General features: G+C 37.9%; 1 protein-coding gene across 3 annotated transcripts in view; it reads left to right on the plus strand.

The window, feature by feature from the left end:
* LOC113039947 (rho-associated protein kinase 1-like) overlaps positions 1-19,404 on the plus strand; it is a 58,328-nt gene that overhangs the window by 36,229 nt on the left and 2,695 nt on the right. For 2 of the 3 annotated variants that reach the window (XM_026198126.1, XM_026198144.1), the window contains 23 exons: positions 66-132; positions 244-332; positions 1,975-2,023; positions 2,202-2,337; positions 2,566-2,645; positions 2,958-3,204; positions 3,651-3,757; positions 4,276-4,426; positions 6,086-6,246; positions 6,343-6,527; positions 7,966-8,035; positions 9,218-9,321; positions 9,458-9,623; positions 10,928-11,021; positions 11,100-11,188; positions 11,848-12,039; positions 12,354-12,519; positions 15,795-15,865; positions 15,961-16,049; positions 16,161-16,239; positions 18,104-18,365; positions 18,524-18,731; positions 18,989-19,079. In XM_026198126.1, the coding sequence (XP_026053911.1) occupies positions 66-132; positions 244-332; positions 1,975-2,023; positions 2,202-2,337; positions 2,566-2,645; positions 2,958-3,204; positions 3,651-3,757; positions 4,276-4,426; positions 6,086-6,246; positions 6,343-6,527; positions 7,966-8,035; positions 9,218-9,321; positions 9,458-9,623; positions 10,928-11,021; positions 11,100-11,188; positions 11,848-12,039; positions 12,354-12,519; positions 15,795-15,865; positions 15,961-16,049; positions 16,161-16,239; positions 18,104-18,365; positions 18,524-18,731; positions 18,989-19,040 (2,914 nt within the window). In that variant the 3' untranslated portion in view covers positions 19,041-19,079. The remainder of the gene's footprint in view (positions 1-65; positions 133-243; positions 333-1,974; positions 2,024-2,201; positions 2,338-2,565; positions 2,646-2,957; positions 3,205-3,650; positions 3,758-4,275; positions 4,427-6,085; positions 6,247-6,342; positions 6,528-7,965; positions 8,036-9,217; positions 9,322-9,457; positions 9,624-10,927; positions 11,022-11,099; positions 11,189-11,847; positions 12,040-12,353; positions 12,520-15,794; positions 15,866-15,960; positions 16,050-16,160; positions 16,240-18,103; positions 18,366-18,523; positions 18,732-18,988; positions 19,080-19,404) is intronic. The other variant, XM_026198135.1, reaches the window with a different exon arrangement.

Consider the following 19,404-nt stretch of genomic DNA (forward strand, 5'->3'; position numbering starts at 1 on the left):
GAACAGGCAGTTGGTGCTAAGAGCCAAATGTTTGTTAAATTTATCAATTATTGACTCTCTGTCAGGTTCCATCGGGAACAAGCTATAGAGACAAGCGACAAACGCAGCTCGACAAAGGAAGATAAGAGTCATGTAAGAAGCTCAGAACAAAGACATTAAAATATATAGTTTTCATAGCATGATTATAGTGAGTCTGTTTTTTAAACTACAAGGATAACCAATTGTGTTTCTCTGATCTCTCAGTTGGAGAATCTTCAGAAGAGAATTTATCAACTAGAAGAACAACTTCAAAGTGAGAGGCAGCTGAGAGATGAGATGGAGCAGAAATGCAGGTGTTTATTTTTCTATTTGCACATCTGCCCAAACACCTTATCTAACCATCCATCTGTCCTTCAAAACCAGTCAAGCACCTCAACCATTGAGATCTAACACAAACACCTCATCCATTCATCCAGAACCATTCAAACACCTCGTCCATCCACCAGTACTTCACCAAACACCCTACCCAAACCAATCAAACTATTTATCCATACGTCACTCTGTCCATCATCTTACACCCTACCCAAACCAATCAAACTATTTATCCATACATCACTCTGTCCATCATCTTACACCCTATCCAAACCAAATATCTCATCCATCCATCCAAAACCAATCAAAAACTTATCTATCCATACATCCTTCCTTCAGTCATCCCCAAACACCCTATCCAAAACCAAACACCAAACACCTCATCCGTCCATCCAAAACCAATCAAACACCTCATCCGTTCACCCAAAACCAATCAAACACCTCATCCGTTCACCCAAAACCAATCAAACACCTCATCCGTTCATCCAAAACCAACCAAACACCTCATCCGCCCTTTCAAAACCAATCAAACACCTCATCCGTCCATCCAAATCCAATCAAACACCTCATCCGTCCATCCAAAACCAATCAAACACCTCATCCGTCCATCCAAAACCAATCAAACACCTCGTCCGTCCATCCAAAACCAATCAAACACCTCGTCCGCCCATCCAAATCCAATCAAACACCTCGTCCGCCCATCCAAATCCAATCAAACACCTCATCCGTCCATCCAAAACCAATCAAACACCTCGTCCGTTCATCCAAAACCAACCAAACACCTCATCCGCCCTTTCAAAACCAATCAAACACCTCATCCGCCCTTTCAAAACCAATCAAACACCTCATCCGTCCATCCAAATCCAATCAAACACCTCATCCGTCCATCCAAAACCAATCAAACACCTCATCCGTCCATCCAAAACCAATCAAACACCTCGTCCGTCCATCCAAAACCAATCAAACACCTCGTCCGCCCATCCAAATCCAATCAAACACCTCATCCGTCCATCCAAAACCAATCAAACACCTCGTCCGTCCATCCAAAACCAATCAAACACCTCGTCCGCCCATCCAAATCCAATCAAACACCTCGTCCGCCCATCCAAATCCAATCAAACCCCTTTTCTGTCCATCCAAAACCAACCAAACACCTCATCCGTCCACCCATCCAAAACTAATCAAACACCTCATCCATCCATCCATCCAAAAACCAATCAAACAACTTCTCTGTCCATCAATCCATCACCAAACAACCTATTCAAACCAGTCGAACACCTCATCCATATATCATACATATATCTATCAATCCATGACCAAACACCTTATCCAAACCAATTCTAAACCAATCAAACACCTCATCCATTCATCCATCAACCGAAACCAAACCCTTCATCCATCCTGCCACAATACAACAGTGTATTCGAAAATCCATCCATCATTCATCTCAAATCAAACTCTTCATTCAGCCATCCATATCTACTGTAAATCCATCTATCATCAATAACCCATTCACTTTTTCTCATTTAAGCTCCTCATCCTTATATCCAAACCTAAAGTAAAAATGTCTCACTATAAAATCAGGCCTTTTGAAATCTGTATTTTGATTTGTTTCCCCCTCAGGGTATCCAATACAAAGCTAGACAAGATAATGAAAGAGTTAGACGAGGAGGTGAGTGAAGTCATTTCATCTCTAAAGCATGAATGTAGATAATTACAGAAGGTATTTATTTTGTTTACAAGGCTCTAATAGATACAGTAATTAAAGTTAAATATCTGTTAAAACTTGAGTTGTTTTTAGTATGTTAATTCCCGGTTTCTTGTTATTCTGTTGTCCTGATGTGATTCAGAGTAACCTAAGGAAGAGTATGGAGACTAACATGTCTTTACTGGAGAAAGACAAGATCATGATCCAGCACCGAACAACCGAATATCAGAGAAAGGCGGAGCAGGAGGCTGAAAAACGAAGAAATCTGGAGAATGAGGGTGAGGATTCAGTGTCTCATTCCAGTATATACTCTAGAAAGCAGATTATGAAACTTTGCTTAGAGTAACCATCAGAACAGAAATATTATCTTTGCAAGCACAGACAATATTATCGATCTGACTGTACTGAGGAAAATGGGAAATGTCACATGGTTTAAGGCAAGATGAATCATCCCCCATATTAAATCTTTCATTAAAAAAACAAAAAACATTTTTCCTTTTTTCCAGTGTCTACTTTGAAGGAGCAGCTGGAAGACTCGAGGAAAATGAGTCAAAACAATGAAAAGGTCGCCCACTTGCAGAACCAAGTAAGCTTATCAAGAACACTTCAGGAATTAGACCAGGATATAATGTATATTTGATATATGCAATATATAAGTACTCACACTAATATTATATTATTATATTGTGTAATATATTATTGACATATCTATCTATCTATATAATTAGTATGTTTCACACGACACATTAACCAAATGAAAATACCTTTAAATGTGACTTGTGCTATTGTTTGGAAGCCATTCTTGAGATTCCCATAAACTCAAATACTGTGGCTCTCTGGAAATATTGCGTCACACGATAATTAAGAAACCCCATCTCACACAACCTTGTCCCCACAGCTGAGGGAAGCCAACGATCTTCTGCGGGCCGAGTCTGACACGGTGGTGCGCTTGAGGAAGAGCCACTCAGAGATGGGGAAGTCCATGAACCAGCTGGAGAGCGTGAATCGCGAGCTGCAGGAAAAGAGCCGTGCCGCAGAAAACGTCAAACAGCAGCTGGAGAAAGAGCTGCTCCAGCTGCAGAACACGCTGGACACGGAGAGACGGAGCTGCAGCCAGGGCTCAGAGGAGATCAGAGAGCTGCAAGGTACGAGAAGGCTTGCCCTGATTTGAGGAGAAGCTTCCATGTGACTGTCGGGACTCTCTCTTTTTTCTTCAGTAGTCTTCTTCAGATCTGAAACCTTAGATCGATACAGTGCTGTTTCTGAGCCATGCATGCTTGATTTGCCTAGTTTTTTTACTTTGTGTCTTTTTAACTGTATAGACTTTACATAAACGGGTATGTGCATTTCCAAATCATTCACCACAAATCTGCTCCAAACAAAGTGTAGAAACATCTCAAAATGATCCAGAGAGACAGGATGCAGCTGAGCTCAGTTTCAAATAACGTAACAAACAAAACTTTTATCTTAAAACTGCAAATCTGCAAAGTTGTCAGAAATATATATATATATAAAATTTCCAAACATTCTCCTTTGCAAATATTGTGATCATGCAGTGTAATGTAAGTCTGTTCTTGTCTCCTTTCTTAAGCTCACATCACGGGTCTACAGGAGGACAATAAAAACTTGAAGCACAGTCTCTCTAAAGTGGAGCTGGAGAGGAAACAGATGCAGGACAGATGTAACATTCTTGAGAAGGTACTACTTGTATTGTTATATAAAAAATGTGCATATATTTTTGTAGATTTTACGTAATTGCAGTCTATTGTGGACCATTAAGAATTTAGCTTTTTGACTTTTGCATCAGTTTGCATGACACTAAATTACATTAGCAATTTAGCGTAGATAAGGTACAAGGTCCTTGTAAAAGTATATAAATATATATTTTTTCAGATTTGTTCTGACAGTGTATGAAAGTTAAAGCAATAAAAAAAAAATGCGTATCAGTTTGTGCATTCTAGCATTTTAGTAAATGAGCTAGTCGTTTACAGTTTGGCACATTGAATGGAAATCTGGGCAGAACTGTGAGGATTTAACATATCTCAATGTTTCAAAGGTATATCTATAATTTATAAATATAGAACAATGAAACTGGTATAGTGTTTAAAATAGTGTAATAAATTAGTGTATAATTATCTCCTATTAAGATTGACTGTTTTTGTGTAAAGTTATTTTCTGTTGTATAACCAGTGTTTCGATGTGCTCTTGGGTTTTAGGAGAAGAACAGTCTGGAGATCGACCTGAACTACAAGCTGAAGACTCTGCAGCAGCGGCTGGATCAGGAGCTGACCGAGCATCGCATCACGAAAGCTCAACTCACAGACAAATACGAGTCTATTGAAGAGACCAAGTCAGCTGCTATGCACAGTATGTTTGCGTGCGATACCGTGATGCGTTCCCAGACAACACACAGCGTCTCGTTTCCCTGCGTGCCCAGACACCGCCTCGGAGATTTCACACTAATGCATATGCAACAGCAGAATATCTTTAAATAGCAACATTATGATGCTCTTAAATAAGTTCAGAGCACAAGTACTCGCTGTGGTGTAATCAGACTGAAGGAATTATTTGATGCTGATATCGCATTTAAAGGAATAGTTCACCCAAAAATGAAAATTGGCAAAAAATGTGCTCACCATCAAGCCATCCATAGTTAGGACGAGTTTGTTTCTTCATCAGCTTTGGAGAAGTGTAGCATTGCATCACTTGCTCACCACTGAATCCTCTTCAAGTGAATGGGTGCCGTCAGAATTAAAGCAGATAGCTGATAAAAACATCACCATAATCCACACCACTTCAGTCCATCATCCTGTGATAAAGTGCACGTTTGTAATAATGAAATCCATTATTTAGGCATTTTACATTTAATCCATCACTTCTAGGCAAAATAAGCATCCAAAATCCATAATAATACTTATAAACAAATCAAGTGCTGTTTGCAAATATAGTGTTATAGCAGTGATTTTATCAAATTAGATAGGAAACTAATGGAAAGGGAGATTAATCATCGTATGTGTGTGTTTCTGTGCTCAGCAACATCCAAATAAAAGTCTTGCTTTACAGGTTGCCATCTAATAACAGGAAGTCGGGCTACAAAGAAGGGTGTGTCCAAATTCGTCTCTATTGAAACACACAGAGTACATTAACATTCTATTTAATACCAAAATAATTCATAAACAATAACCTGTGACAGAAATGCAATGCATTGTTTTCATGTGACATCACACCCTTATAGCAGCGTCGGGTTGGAGGGCGAAACAACACTCTCCTCCACTGACCGCTTCAACTAATGTAGTGAAGTCAGTGTTAGTAAAAGACCAAGTTCACTACAAACCTTACTGACGATGCATTCTATATATAATTGAACAGATTCTTCCAGAATATGAACGCGACATGCAAAATTGCATGTTTTCCCATAGAAAACCATTACATAGAAAATGCTTAATAGGGTTTAATGCATTAAGATGCATTCATGTTCTGGACTTGTCTGCTTGCCTATATATAAAAAATATATCAGACCTGTCTTAATTTGTGTTCTGAAGATGAACGAAGGTCTCATGGGTTTTGAACAACATGAGGATGAGTAATTTTTGGGTGAATTAGCCCTTTAATACGTGTTAAATGTTTTCTACATTAAGCATTTTAGAATGTCTCCTGGTTTTTAGTGATTGAACCGTTCGTTCACATATCTTTGATTTTCTTCTTTGGCTTTGAAAACAAAACCTGAAAACTAGCTTGAAAGAAATGGACACTTGACAGGTCTGTATTACGCTTCTGTGGTGGTCTTCACCTCGAAATCTCTGTGACAGACACATGACTGAAAACTACGATTAATTGTGACAATTATGTAATTATAAAACTGTGACAAATACAGAATCAGAATTATTACTTGCGCCAAAATAGAAAAAAAAAAGAGCAACAGAAATGGCTCCAACACACTTCATTAAGGCAAACTGAAGTTCTAGATTAAGATGATTTGGAAATGCAGGTATATTGATGAACTATTCATCTTTCTGGTCTGTCCAGCGGTGGAGCAGAAGGTGGCTGAAGAGAACACGCTGCGGATGCGAGCCGAGACCAGGGTGGTGGAGGTGGAGAAGCAGTGCTCCATGCTGGAGTTTGACCTCAAGCAGTCTGTGCAGAAGATGGAGCAGCTGATGAAGCAGAAGGAGAGGCTGGAGGAGGAGGTGAGGGTCAACCCACAGTCTGACCTCAGGAGAACTTGACTTGACAAGACTGCTGAAGGGGTTTTAATGTCTTTCTTCTTCCCTCCACCCCACCAGGTGAAGGAGCTGCGGGTGCAGTTGGAGCAGGAGTCTGGGAAGCGTGTGCTGGCCCAGAACGAGCTGAAGAACTGGACGATGGAGGCAGAGCGGCTGAGAGGATCAGAGAAGCAGCTGAAACAGGAGATCAACGCGGCCCTCGAGAACAAGCGCTCCGTTGAGTTCCAGCTGGCACAGCTCACCAAGTACAGTCCTTTCTCTGTCCTCTCCTGACCTCACCAGGGTCACGAATATACGAATATCTACGAGTAGTCTACGAATTTATCTTCATTATTTTATTTTTTAATACCAATAAAAATGTCTAGTTTTTAAACGGGTTGCAAATAACAATCCCCCAACTGTTTTTCTGTATTTAAGGCTGTTAAAAGATTCAAATTTCCAGGCTTATTACTCACATAATGTACTCACAAATCAATTGCACATCAGTTTTGGTTCAGAAATTACTCCAAAAGAGATCATTCAAAGTCATTATTGTGTTAAATGAGAAATCATTGAATAGACATTGCTTAAAAGTAGCTTTAGAAAGAAATATTTTGATTCCACAGTGCATTAATAATGATTATAAATAGCTGTTGTTTTTCTAATTCGGTCATTCATTCAACTGATTTGTTCAAATGCCTGATTCACCCAGAAACAAAGCAAAGTAGCTTTCTTTATAAACGAGTCACTTTATCATTCAGAAACACGGATCTGTTCAATAAAGAAACACTGTTTAGAGATGCACAGCTGAGGATTTCACTGGAACTATTTCATTTGTAAAACTGAGCAAAACAGACAGGATTGACAATAGTGTGCTTAAAATGACACTAACTTTTGACATTTTGGAACTAATGAATTAAATCACATTTGCAGTTATGCAGACATTTAGGAAAAACAGCACTATTTCTCGTGTGATATTGCTAAACTAAATCATATGGTATAAATATAAGACAAAAACCCATACAGGTGAGCTTTTGGCCCTCACATCTTGAATTTTAGAGATGTACAACTCTATTCTCATAGGATTTATGCATTGAATATGTTAGTAAACTTTTTTTGCAATAAATTGTGAGGCGTAGTTTTTTTTTTTTTTTTTGTTTCTGTTGGATTTAATTTGTAACACTGACCTTATAACCTCATTCCTTTGGCTCTGAGCCTTACTCACAAAAGCTATTACATCACTAAATATCTGAAATGCTTTTCTATTGTCGAAATAGTGATTATTGCAGATTATGTGTAAACCTGGCCAAAACTGTCGGCTGCCAGTATTTACACGAGTGGATTGAGAGTTAGCCTCGGTCCAAACCACAGCCGGTTAATCCTTCACCTCTGCTACTGACACAGCTTTGTGTTCCCCACTTTAAAGTCCACATGAAATCATTACCCTATTTATATTATGCAGGTTCCTGGCCCTATTGTGAGCAATGCATCACTTCACATTCTTTGAAAATTAGGAATAAGTTTGTCTCTGTAATCTTTCATCAAAATATAATCCCTTGATTGATCACAAGTTTTCTATGCTGTTATAATGGGCCTAGAAATTGTCATTTTTATGTCCAGTTGAATATTGTGCTGGAGCTGTGATGCTTGTGTTGAATATTGTGTGTGAATCTGACTGTAACTGATGGAAATGCATCTTCTCAGGCAGTACAGAGGAAACGAGTGTCAGATGAGAGAACTTCAGGACCAGCTGGAGGCTGAGCAGTATTTCTCAGTGAGTATCACAGATCACACATGAGATCTTTCTCATTAAGTGCTTTCAACAACTGAATCTTCAAACTTTTACTTTTCTATATGATGCCATTTATCGTCTATAACCTGCTTGCTGCAGTAGTTATCTACTGTGTATGTCATTGGCTAACCCTAACCATCTTTCATGATGCATCAAGTCCTATAAAAGTTGATGGGATTGAGGCTTGGTTCACAGGAGACAAACTTTCATCCAAGCTGCAAATTCAGTTTGTGTGGAAATCGGACATTTCCCTTAAAATGTACTGTAATTGTAGAAAAAGTACAGAATCTGTGGCTTCTTCTCTTAATGACTAGATCGATATTTGAGATACCATGCAAAGATATTTTCTTTTTATTCAGTCGTGTTGATTTGTTTTAGGCGAAGGCATGACTTTTATTTACATTTTTTATGTGCAATAAAAAATGCATTTATTTCTATAATTGTTAATGTGATTGGGTGGGTTCGAGCATTTTTTGTTTCATTCCAGTGACAAAATTTGCAGCTTCCAGTCGATCTTTTATATGAAGAACAAATTTGTCAGTAATCAGACTTGGAATGCAATGGAGGTTCATTTACTGTAATTAAGTGGTCATTCGTCTTGTACCACAGATGTACTTATGTCTAATATAATGTTTTTCTCTTAAGACATTTTCTGTTTTTTTGACCTGAAAAACACATTTGTGTTCTAAACTACGTATTTTGTTATATTTTTGATTACACAGCCCAAGCCATGTTACAAAATAGAAAAAAAACTTGGTTTACGGGAATTTGCAAAAATGATAATGGAGATGAAACTGTTATACCCTTGCAGCTGTATACAAATTAACTACATTTCAAAACATCTAAAACCAAGTAATAATTGAAGATGCAACAATGCCATGGTATAAGGCTTAGTTTAGCGTCTGGGAACGACATGAACACTGACAAAACAGGCAGGGGGGTTTGGTTTCCAAGTAAAATGTAGAAGTGACAATATTTAGATAATAAAAGACTGATTCTTAAACCATTAGAAGACGAATGTGTTGGTTTTCTTGGCAAAAAAGCATGCAAACACTATCTTCAACAGACGGTTTAGTTTAGATTTTTCTGTTTGTCTGCATTTCCTCACTGTCACATCACTAGCAGTCACGTCATTTATTACAAGAGGTTTTTCCTTGTTTTCAGACGCTCTATAAAGCTCAGGTGAAGGAGCTAAAGGAGGAGAACGAGGAGAAGAATCGACAAACTCAAGAGGCTCTCAGAAAAGTCCAGGACCTGTTCTCGGAGAAGTAAAAGTCCTTTTCATCAACAAGTAGCATTTTCAAAAGAGCTGCTTTAAAAAAAAACTAAATAAGAACTGTAGAGTATCTTGTGAGTTTGAAATAGTGTTCAGCATCCGTATTGAATGTGATCTTGTGAACGCAGGGAGTCGCTGTCTGCTCAGCTGGACCTGACCGTGACGAAGGCCGAGTCGGAGCATTTGGCTCGCGTGCTGCAGGAGGAGCAGTACTTTGAACTGTCTCAGGAGCACAAGAAAGCCGTCTCACGGTACAAACAGGAGATCTCGGAGAAGGACTCGACCATCGCACAGGTCTGTGACGTTATTAGTGAAGGACAGGCATCCTTCTCTGAATCAGACAATGTAGGGCCCTATGAAAACCCATTTATTTTTTTTCCCCCAGAAATGTTTTATTAATTTTATGTGTTCGGATTGGCCCCTTACCAAAAAAATTTTTGTTCAGAAATTGAATGCACTTTATTTTTCTGCCAATCAAATAAAAATTAAACAAACCCTTTTTTTTATTTATTTTTTTAAGTGCCGCACAAAAGAGGTAACATTTAAACATGGAAGAAAAATTGCATGATTATTCCTTAAAGATGAAGCTTTAATTATAATTTGATTCGTAGTAATAGAAATATATTTCTGTCACAATTTGTTCAAGTTAAACCGAACTTTTATTTTGACAGCCTGATGTTTGTTTGTGCAAGTATTTGATATGTTGATAGTCATCAAATGCTCATTAAGTGACTCTCAGAGCAGTTCTGGAGATATTGTTCATTTATTTATGTCTTTATTTAATGAGGTGGCAGATGCTGAAAACATTGCAAGTAAAACTGTACGTAGGTTAAACTCCCAATTCTTTGATACAGAAAGACGCAGAACATGCAGCATTCATATGTAGTTAAATATTCACAGACACTAGTCCATATTGACATTTGATTTAAATGTACTGACCTACTTTCTTTGTACTCATTCAAAATGTAACATACCTTATTTTCTGCACTATAAGTCACACTTTTTTTCATAGTTTGGCTGGTCCTTATAGTATGGCGAATTATAGTCAGGTGCGACTTATTTATCAAAATTAATTTGACATGAACCAAGAGAAATGAACCAAAAGAAAACATTACCGTCTCCAGCCACCAGAGGGCGCTCTATGCTGCTCAGTTCTCCTGTAGTCTACACTGAACACATAGAGCGCCCTCTCCTGGCTGGAGACGGTAATGTTTTCTTTTGGGTCTAAATGAATGCAACTTATAGTCCAGTGCGACTTATATATGTTTTTTTCCTCATCATGACGTATTTTTGGACCGATGCGACTTATACTCATGTGAGACTTATAGTCCGAAAAATATGGTATGTAATTCCGTGACATTCTGCATTATACAGAAAATTCCGTTGGTATGACAGGACTCCACAATTCCGTCCGTGTATTCCATGGAAATAATACGGCCCTAACAATGCATATAGTCTATTTGTGTTCCATCATATTTTCAGTTTCAGATCTTCATGTACTGTGAAAGTCATCTGTTGTTTTAGCTCTGGTCGTTATTTTTAACTCTTTGTGGTTATATCAATGGCTTTTAATTCGATTCCAATGCATTTTAACTTAGCTCGAGGAATCCAATAAAACCCTCACCAAAGATGTGGAGATCCTCAGTAAGGAGAAGACCGAGCTGAACGAGAGACTCCAAGCTCAAGAAGAAGGTAATGTTATTCTTGTTGATTAACGTGCACTTTATCTTCATGCATTATCATTATAACTATTCTAATGTGTTCCTGTAGAGTTTACTGCAGAGAAGGAAGAGCTGACAAACACAGTGAAGGCCAACTACGAGAAGGCTCTTAATATAGAAAGAACTCTGAAGACCCAGGTATAACCAGCAAACAGCATTAAACACAGACCATTGTAAATAACATAATAATAATAATAATAATAGTGTATATAGCTAAAAGTAAAAACCTAATGTCATTTTGAATGTGTGAAAATGAACAAGATATGAGAAGTAGGTTTTCTGATTTTATGTTTATTTTACTCAAAGTTTGAGTCATTTTGTTGTTTTTAAATGCATATGTAGTTCAGTTTTAGTTATTGTAGTACATCAAGTTAAATTAAAAGAAAACGAGAAATGTTGCATTGCAAGTTAGCTGAAATTGTGTTTTTAAATTATTTTGTTTATGTTAGCGTTTATTTTGTCATGTATTGATTTTTTTTTAATGGTTTTAGTTAATTATAATAACCCTGTGACACGCTCAGTTAACAAAAGGTGATAGTGGAAACAAATTTCTAAACAATTTGTTTGTTTTTTCAAATCTAGTTTTACATAACATGCTCACTGTTTTTGTATTTTCATGCTTATTTGAATATCTGGTTGTTAACAGTAACAGCAAAGTCAATTACAATATTAAATAACGTTATTTGTGTGGCACCTATGAAGACCAAACCATATCATTTAAAAAAATGCTCCTTTTGCTCTCTAATAAAACATTGTAGTCATTCTGCATCTTAACTCCTCGACACGTGTGACTGCAGGCGGTGAACAAGCTGGCTGAGATCATGAACCGTAAGGACATGAAGTTGGACCAGAAGAAGCGAGGCAGCACCACTGACCTGCGCAAGAAAGAGAAGGAGAACCGCAAGCTGCAGCTGGAGCTCAACCAGGAGAAGGAGAAGTTCAACCACATGGCCATCAAGAACCAGAAGGAGCTGAACGAGATGCAAGCGGCAAGTCAATCTTTATCAGCCGTTCCACAGTAACACAGTTACTTGCTTTGTCGCTTTGTGACGTATAAATTAAATGACTGAGTGAACCCTAAAAAGAATGCTTTCTCACTCATAAATTGAGATGCATGCACTCAGATCTGTGAGGCTGATGAGCAATCGGTTCCAAACACAAAATACTAAACCTGTGCTAATATAAAAAAATAATGAATACTACAGCATAATGAGAGCATTATACAAGCAATTTTAAAAAGTAGGTAAAGGTTTCAGCACTGCACAAATCTTATTATAGTTAATGTTGTTGTCTGTGTTTGCAGCAATTGGCAGAGGAGTGCACGTATCGCAACGAGTTGCAGATGCAGCTGGACAGTAAGGAGAGTGACATCGAGCAGCTCCGAGAGAAACTGAACGACCTGCAGCTCCGTGTGGACAGCTCCAGCGTCACCAGCCTGCAGCCAGACGAGGTGGACAGTAACATCGCCGGTAAGCACACGCGCACTGGACATGAGCTTCTCTGATAGATCAGTCTCAGGTCAATGAAGGAGCAGAGAGGTTCAACAGAATCGGTGTTGGGCAGATTTAGTCCAGATTGGAAAGCCCTCAGTAGAAGCTAATTCTGAAGCTTTGATCACAGATGAAAGTATATTTGTGCTGGGAATGGATTTAACAAAAGATAATTACAGAAATCATGCAGAACGAGCAAAATACAAAAAATAAATGATGTGATATTTTAGCAGTTAAGCCATAATTCATAGTTTATTGTTACCTGTATTTACATATTTTCTCATCCAGAACTACTTTCCAATAATATGCCATTGTTATATGCTCTCATTAAACTGTGAGAAATAGAAATGATAACTTTGCTGGTCATCGTTTCATAAAAAAATATAGACTTGGTGAGAAGTGTTTTTTTGTCATGTAATAATATATATTTATTGCTGTCAAACGATTAATTCAATTAATAAAAGTTTAAAATAAAACAATAATTATTTACATAATATATGTATGTCTGCTGTGTATATTTATTATGTATATATAGATAAACACGCATACAGTATATATATTGGAAATAATTATATGTAAATACATTTATATATTTATATTCTTAGATTTTATACTATACATAAATATATTTAATATATGAACATTTAAAAAATATTTTCTTAAATACATACATGCATGTGTTTTTATTTAAATATACATAATATACACAATATAAATGCATACTGTATATTAAACAAAATAATATATTTAAACAAAAACTTTTATTTTGAATTCGATTTATCGTTTGACAGCACTATTTTAAAACACAAATAATGTTTGTATTCTGTTTATATTAGTTAGCCATTACATAAAATAATTTTTGCCCTAAATTATTTGTGCTAATGCATGTCAGTTTGTTAGGGAATATTTATCAGGTGTGTATTTATGATATTAATTAGATTGGATTTTTGGTTACACTTTAGATTAGGAAACACATATTCACTTAAAGGGTTAGTGCCTCCAAAAATGAAAACGACCCCATAATTTTCTTGGTATATGGCTTTCTTCTTTCAGATGGTTCCAATCAAGAGTTATATAAAAAAAATATCCTGGCTCTTCCAAGCTTTATAATGGCAGTGAATGGGTGTTATTTTTTAATAGTCCAAAAGAAGTCCAATAAAGCGCATCCATCCATAATTAAAAGTGTCCCCCGTGGCTCTCCTTTGCTCCTGTAAACAAACGTTGGTTCTCATCTGGACTTCTATGCCTACAGAGCCATGTGGGATACTTCTTATGATGGATGGATGCACTTTATTGGACTTCTTTTAGACTATTAAAAAATAACACACATTCACTGCCATTTTAAAGCTTGGAAGAGCCACAATATTTTTTATGTAACTCTGAATGTACAGTATTCGTCTAAAAGAAGAAAGTCATATTTTTTCCATATTTTCCCTCAATTAACTCCTAATTTGCTGCCTATTAATAGTAAGTGATTTAGTTGCTGTAGTAGTAATGTTTAGGATCTAGAATATGCACATGCAGAATAAAGCATTAATTTATGCTTTTTAGTACAAATAAACAGCCAGTATGCTAGTAATGTGCATGCTAATAAGCAGCTGGTTAATAGTGAATAGTGTTCCCTAATCTAAAGTGTTACCAGACGTGCTCTATCAGCTCATACGCAGCGCTCATCATCACTTTTAATGCTGTGATTATGGGATGTTTGACTGCCGTTATCTGTGTTTAAAGTGCTCTCTCCTCTCTTGTTCTCCCTCATTTGTAGTCGCTGGTTCTTGTTCTCCTTATCTTTGTATCTTCTATTCTTTGTCTTCTGTGAGTAACTTTAAGACCGGGCTCCTGTTATGCCTGAAAGATGCTCTTGGGTGGCTTCTCATTCCTTTTTATTTTAATGAATGCATCTTGTGTTTTGTTGTGTGTGTGTGTGTGTGTGTGTGTGTATGTGTGTGTGTGTGTGTGTGTGTGTTTGTTTGTGTGTGGTTTGCCCCTTGTATTCTCATTGGCTTGGGTTCGAAGATGTGATGAACCTTGTGTTGCCTTCAAATTTCAAATGATGCTCTAGGGCTACAACAACTAATCGATTCGATTCTCTACGCTGTGCACGGAGAACATTCACCGGTCACACCATTTTACAGCAATGAACACCACATTTTTAATAGAGGTGTCATATAGTGGAACACATGAAGGGAGAAAGTCCAAGTTGTCTTAAACATGAGAATGCTATATATTAGCGTTTCAGCGTTTTCATAAACATGGTTTAATGCAGTCTGTCCTGACAGGTGCTTGATAGATATGTGTGCAGATATGTGTGCTTGCTTACACTGCACACTTGCATCCTTATCTGTAAATGTTAGAAAGTCTCCTGATTATTTCTGTTTTTCATGAGGATAGTCAGTCCTGAAAGTGTGTGTAGACTCTGAGCGCCGGTGCACATGCAGTCAGTTTCTATGAGAGCGGGAACAGTAAAGAGGCTTTTAAGTCATTTTCAGGAACTACGTTAAGAACGTTTGATATTATTATTATTCTTTTTTAAATCATTATAAAATCCCCTTGAGGGGAACCTGTGGTGACTTCACGGATGTATGTTGACTGTACGTACGGTTCGTTTATCTGTTGCACCAGCAGCATGTTCACTACAGAATGAAGGACTTTAGCAGTCACAGTTCATGCATGATGCTTTACACACTTCTTTTGTCACCTACCTGTGTTTCCCGCCAAGTGTGCTTTCAAACCAGAAACATTTGAATTAAATTGCACATTGCAGTTGGGTTAAAGCGCAGAATTACAGGCTCGTCTTGTCACTTTAACTTGAATACTGAGAGCATCGAGCCGGTTACTAATACTGCTGAGGTGCACAATCTGCATAATCATTCATAGAAATATAATAAACTGCTTCACCGCTGTTTGTTCATGTTAATCATGTTATTAATAGCTGCTGTTGTAATGTTTCGAGCGATTGTGCAGCATCCCAGTTTCATCCTTCTTGATTGATCAAATAAAGACCCGCTCTTTCTTCCCTGTTTCACTTCACAACAGGAAGTGGAAATGAATTGTGAATGCTGTTTTTAATGCTGTTTTATATACAGCTATAACCCTGTGATGTGAGGCAGTTGTGTTAAAGTGTACCTGGTTTAGGCATGTTAGTGAAAGGGTTATGATTTTTATGGATTGCGTCACAACCTTGCATGTCTTTTTCTGTTGTTTGTCCAAATTCTGGCAAGGACTTTATTATGCATGGTTTTATTTGTCTTCAGAATCCAGGCTTGAAGGCTGGCTCGCGATACCGAATAGAGCTAATATTAAGAGATACGGCTGGAAGAAGCAGGTAAGACTTGCGTGAAGAATTGTGTGTTAAACTATTCTTGTGCATGTGGACATGCGTGACCAACCCTTTTCAAAACTGGTTGTTGTTTCCTTCAGTATGTCGTGGTGAGCAGTAAAAAAATCCTCTTTTACAATGATGAGCAAGACAAGGAGCAGTCCAACCCTTGCATGGTTCTCGACATTGAGTAAGTATTCTGATGAAGAACTATTCATGCATCGTTCCACTGCTGGTTTCATTCATTCTTGTTTATGAAATGCAATGATATTCCTTTTTGACACTTTTTTTTCCAAAACAGCAAACTTTTCCATGTACGTCCCGTCACGCAAGGCGACGTTTATCGAGCGGAAGCAGAAGAAATTCCTAGAATATTCCAGGTCAGTTATTTTGATTGGTTTATTTGTTTTCCAAAGCGATTTTATCTAATAAAGTCATGTGTATGCAATGCAGTTTTCAAGAATACACAGTTAAACTGTGCTGCATCATGATTGAAAAACTGCTTTAGTAAAGCTGAGCTAAAGCTCTCTCTAGTCCAGATATATGGATGTCTGGCTTTAAAATCATTGAGAAGACGGTGTTAAAGGTGACATCAGCAACACTGTTTCTTCTGCATCAGCTACTGGGACAATGTTGAGTGAACCTAAATTGAAAGAGAACTTCCTTTTTTTTCCTTAATTGTCCGATTCTCAGGAATTAGCTCTAGAATTAGCACTTAATTGCGAACGCTCCAACACCATTGAGCAGTGATTAACAGTAGCATTCGCTGTTTTCAGAGAAAGGTGTTTCCACATAGATTCAGTCGCTGGTGCAATGTCTCTTTCCCTCTTTATAGGGAACCGAGGGTTTTTTTGATGGTTTTGAAACCAATCTCTTCTGCTCAGTAAGGTTGCATTTATTTGATAAAAAACTAAAACTGTTTTGGGGATATTTTAAGATGTGTTTTGCTCTCGTGCTAAAGCTCCATTACTCCAGCTGTCAGTGTCACGTGATCCTTCAGAAATCCTGCTGATTGCTGCTCAAGAAACAGTTTTTATTATTAGCCACACTGACAAAAAAAAAAACAAGATTTATAATTTAATGCACTAACAAAGATATAAATCAGGACAGCACTAAAATAGTAACTATTTTGGAAATGAATAGAATAGGTTCCCTATCTTTCTACTTGGATTTCTTTTAAGTATTTGTAAGCAAACCATTAATCATGAAATATAGTAAAGTAGGGTATATATACATGTACAGACATGTGGTTTATTTACCGACCAAAACTACCATGTCCACTAAATTTATTCTCAAAAGCAGGGTATTTTCTGAAAATAGAGATTAATATTATTATTATTCACTGAAAGCTCATTGAAAACATCCAAACACAGAAATAAAAAGGGTGTTCAAGAGCATTCAATAATCACTCCGCTCCAGGTTCACCATTGCCTTTAAGCTGATAAATCAGAGTACAGTGCATGGAGACAGTTTTCTGCACTTCTGAATGTTTCTATGTGTGCACCATCTGTGTTTTATGTGCACGCTTGTGTGTGTGTGTGTGCAGTCTAGCAGCACTTTAGTTTAGAGCGGAGATTAGCTACCGCTACAATAAACTGTTCAAAACGTGAATCCATCCAATCAACTTTGAGTATCCACATGCTACAAACAAACATGCCCCGTGGATATAGTCTTAACAGGAATTTTGATTATTTTTAAAATTGTCTTTTTAATAAATTTGGACAACATCACCAAATCTGTAGTAACCAAAATCTTGAAAAACATGCTTAAAAAATGTTATTGCACTTATTTTCAAATATAAAATATATATATATATATATTTCACTGTCATTTCATTTTTTTTAAATCAATTGAATGGATCCTTGAATTAAAGTAATTTCTTAAAAAATTTATCCATTTAATTAATTATTAGCTTTTTATTAAGCTCCCAAACCCATAATATAATGTTTAATGAAGTTCATGTTGTTAATAACATAACTTTTTGTATTTTTATATCAAGATTGTCCATTGTAAATCAATTTAATAAACAAGTTAGCTAAAAAAATATATAAAAAAGCAGTCTGATTATAATACCTAAAATGTGTAATGTATTGAATTACATCACTAACAGTATTTTTTGTCATGTAATTTGGAATCAGTAACGGACTATAATTTGTGTAACCTACCATATTGCGCGTGATGTGTGTATATTGCGATCACGAGTCTTTACCCGTTCACATGTGGAAGTCTGTGTGTGTTGTTTAGATCCTGTATGCTAATGAAGGAGAGTGCAGGAAGGATGCAGACTTGGAGAGCGTTCCTCAGGGGGATAAGACCAACTGCTTGCCCCACAAGGGCCACGAGTTCATCCCCACCCTCTATCATTTCCCCACCAACTGCGAGGCTTGCTCCAAACCGCTGTGGCACGTCTTCAAGCCTCCTCCGGCCCTGGAGTGCCGCCGATGCCACGTCAAGTGCCACAAAGACCATCTGGACAAGAAGGAGGACGTGATCGCCCCTTGCAAAGGTGAGCCACCAGCAGAGAATATCTCTATAACAATATAAATGCAAGCAGGAGAGAACTACTCTCCATCTGTGCACAAGTCGACGCATGGATGTGTGAAACCATTAAAGACTGAGCGTCTCACAGCAGCACTCACGTATCATGTTGTCCCTGTTCCTCAGTGAATTATGATGTGACATCGGCGAGAGACATGCTGCTCCTGGCCTTGTCCCAAGACGAGCAGAAGAAATGGATCGGACATCTCGGCAAGAAGATTCCCAAGACCCCTCCTTCTACCTTCGCGAGAGCGTCTCCTCGCAACATGTCCACTCGCTCCGCAGCAAACCAGTCCTTCCGCAAGAACCCCAAAAACATGCCGGGCAAGCCCAGGTAACTACAGCCACACAGAGTCACGCTCGGCATGAATCACCTCATGCATTCAGAGCAGAGAGCTGTGGGAAGTGCTTGCATTTCATAAAAATAATGTCTCAGAAATATGCAAAATATCATTTTTGTTGTTAGCGATGAAATGTGGCCGTGGCATGTTTTTCTGAGACTCCACCTTTAGCAGCTCAAGATATAAAAGCTGTAATTGTGATACTGAAGGCTGTAAGCGGGCGGGCTGTTTATTTGCTGTTGTCTCATAGCAGGGCGCAGTCCTTTCTCCAAGCGGCAGACACAACATCCAGCACATGCTGACCGCGTCACACAGCCGCTCCAGACCTTAGATTTCTAATGGTGTAGTGCACTACTCCTTGTTTTTACGGTTGGGGTTAACTGTGTGGTGACGTCGTCTTTGGAAGGGTGTGCTTTTCCTTAGGGTTGTTATCCTTGTTACCAGTTCTGGGCAAGAATTTCCTTCAGCTGGACCGAGGCTCTCGAGGGGCTTGGCTTTAAAACCTCAAATCTCCTCTTCTTCTTAAAGCTTCCCCTGCTAACGAAGGGGCATTCAATACAAACGCTCCACTTTAAGGGCCAGATTTACTAAAGGCTAAAATAAATCAAATCAATAAAAACTGTGGAAGTTCTGCTGGTGATTTACTGACGATGCAGAAGAAAGATC

The sequence above is a fragment of the Carassius auratus genome, chromosome 2, assembly GCF_003368295.1.
Source record: "Carassius auratus strain Wakin chromosome 2, ASM336829v1, whole genome shotgun sequence".
In the NCBI taxonomy this organism is placed as follows: Eukaryota; Metazoa; Chordata; class Actinopteri; order Cypriniformes; family Cyprinidae; genus Carassius; species Carassius auratus.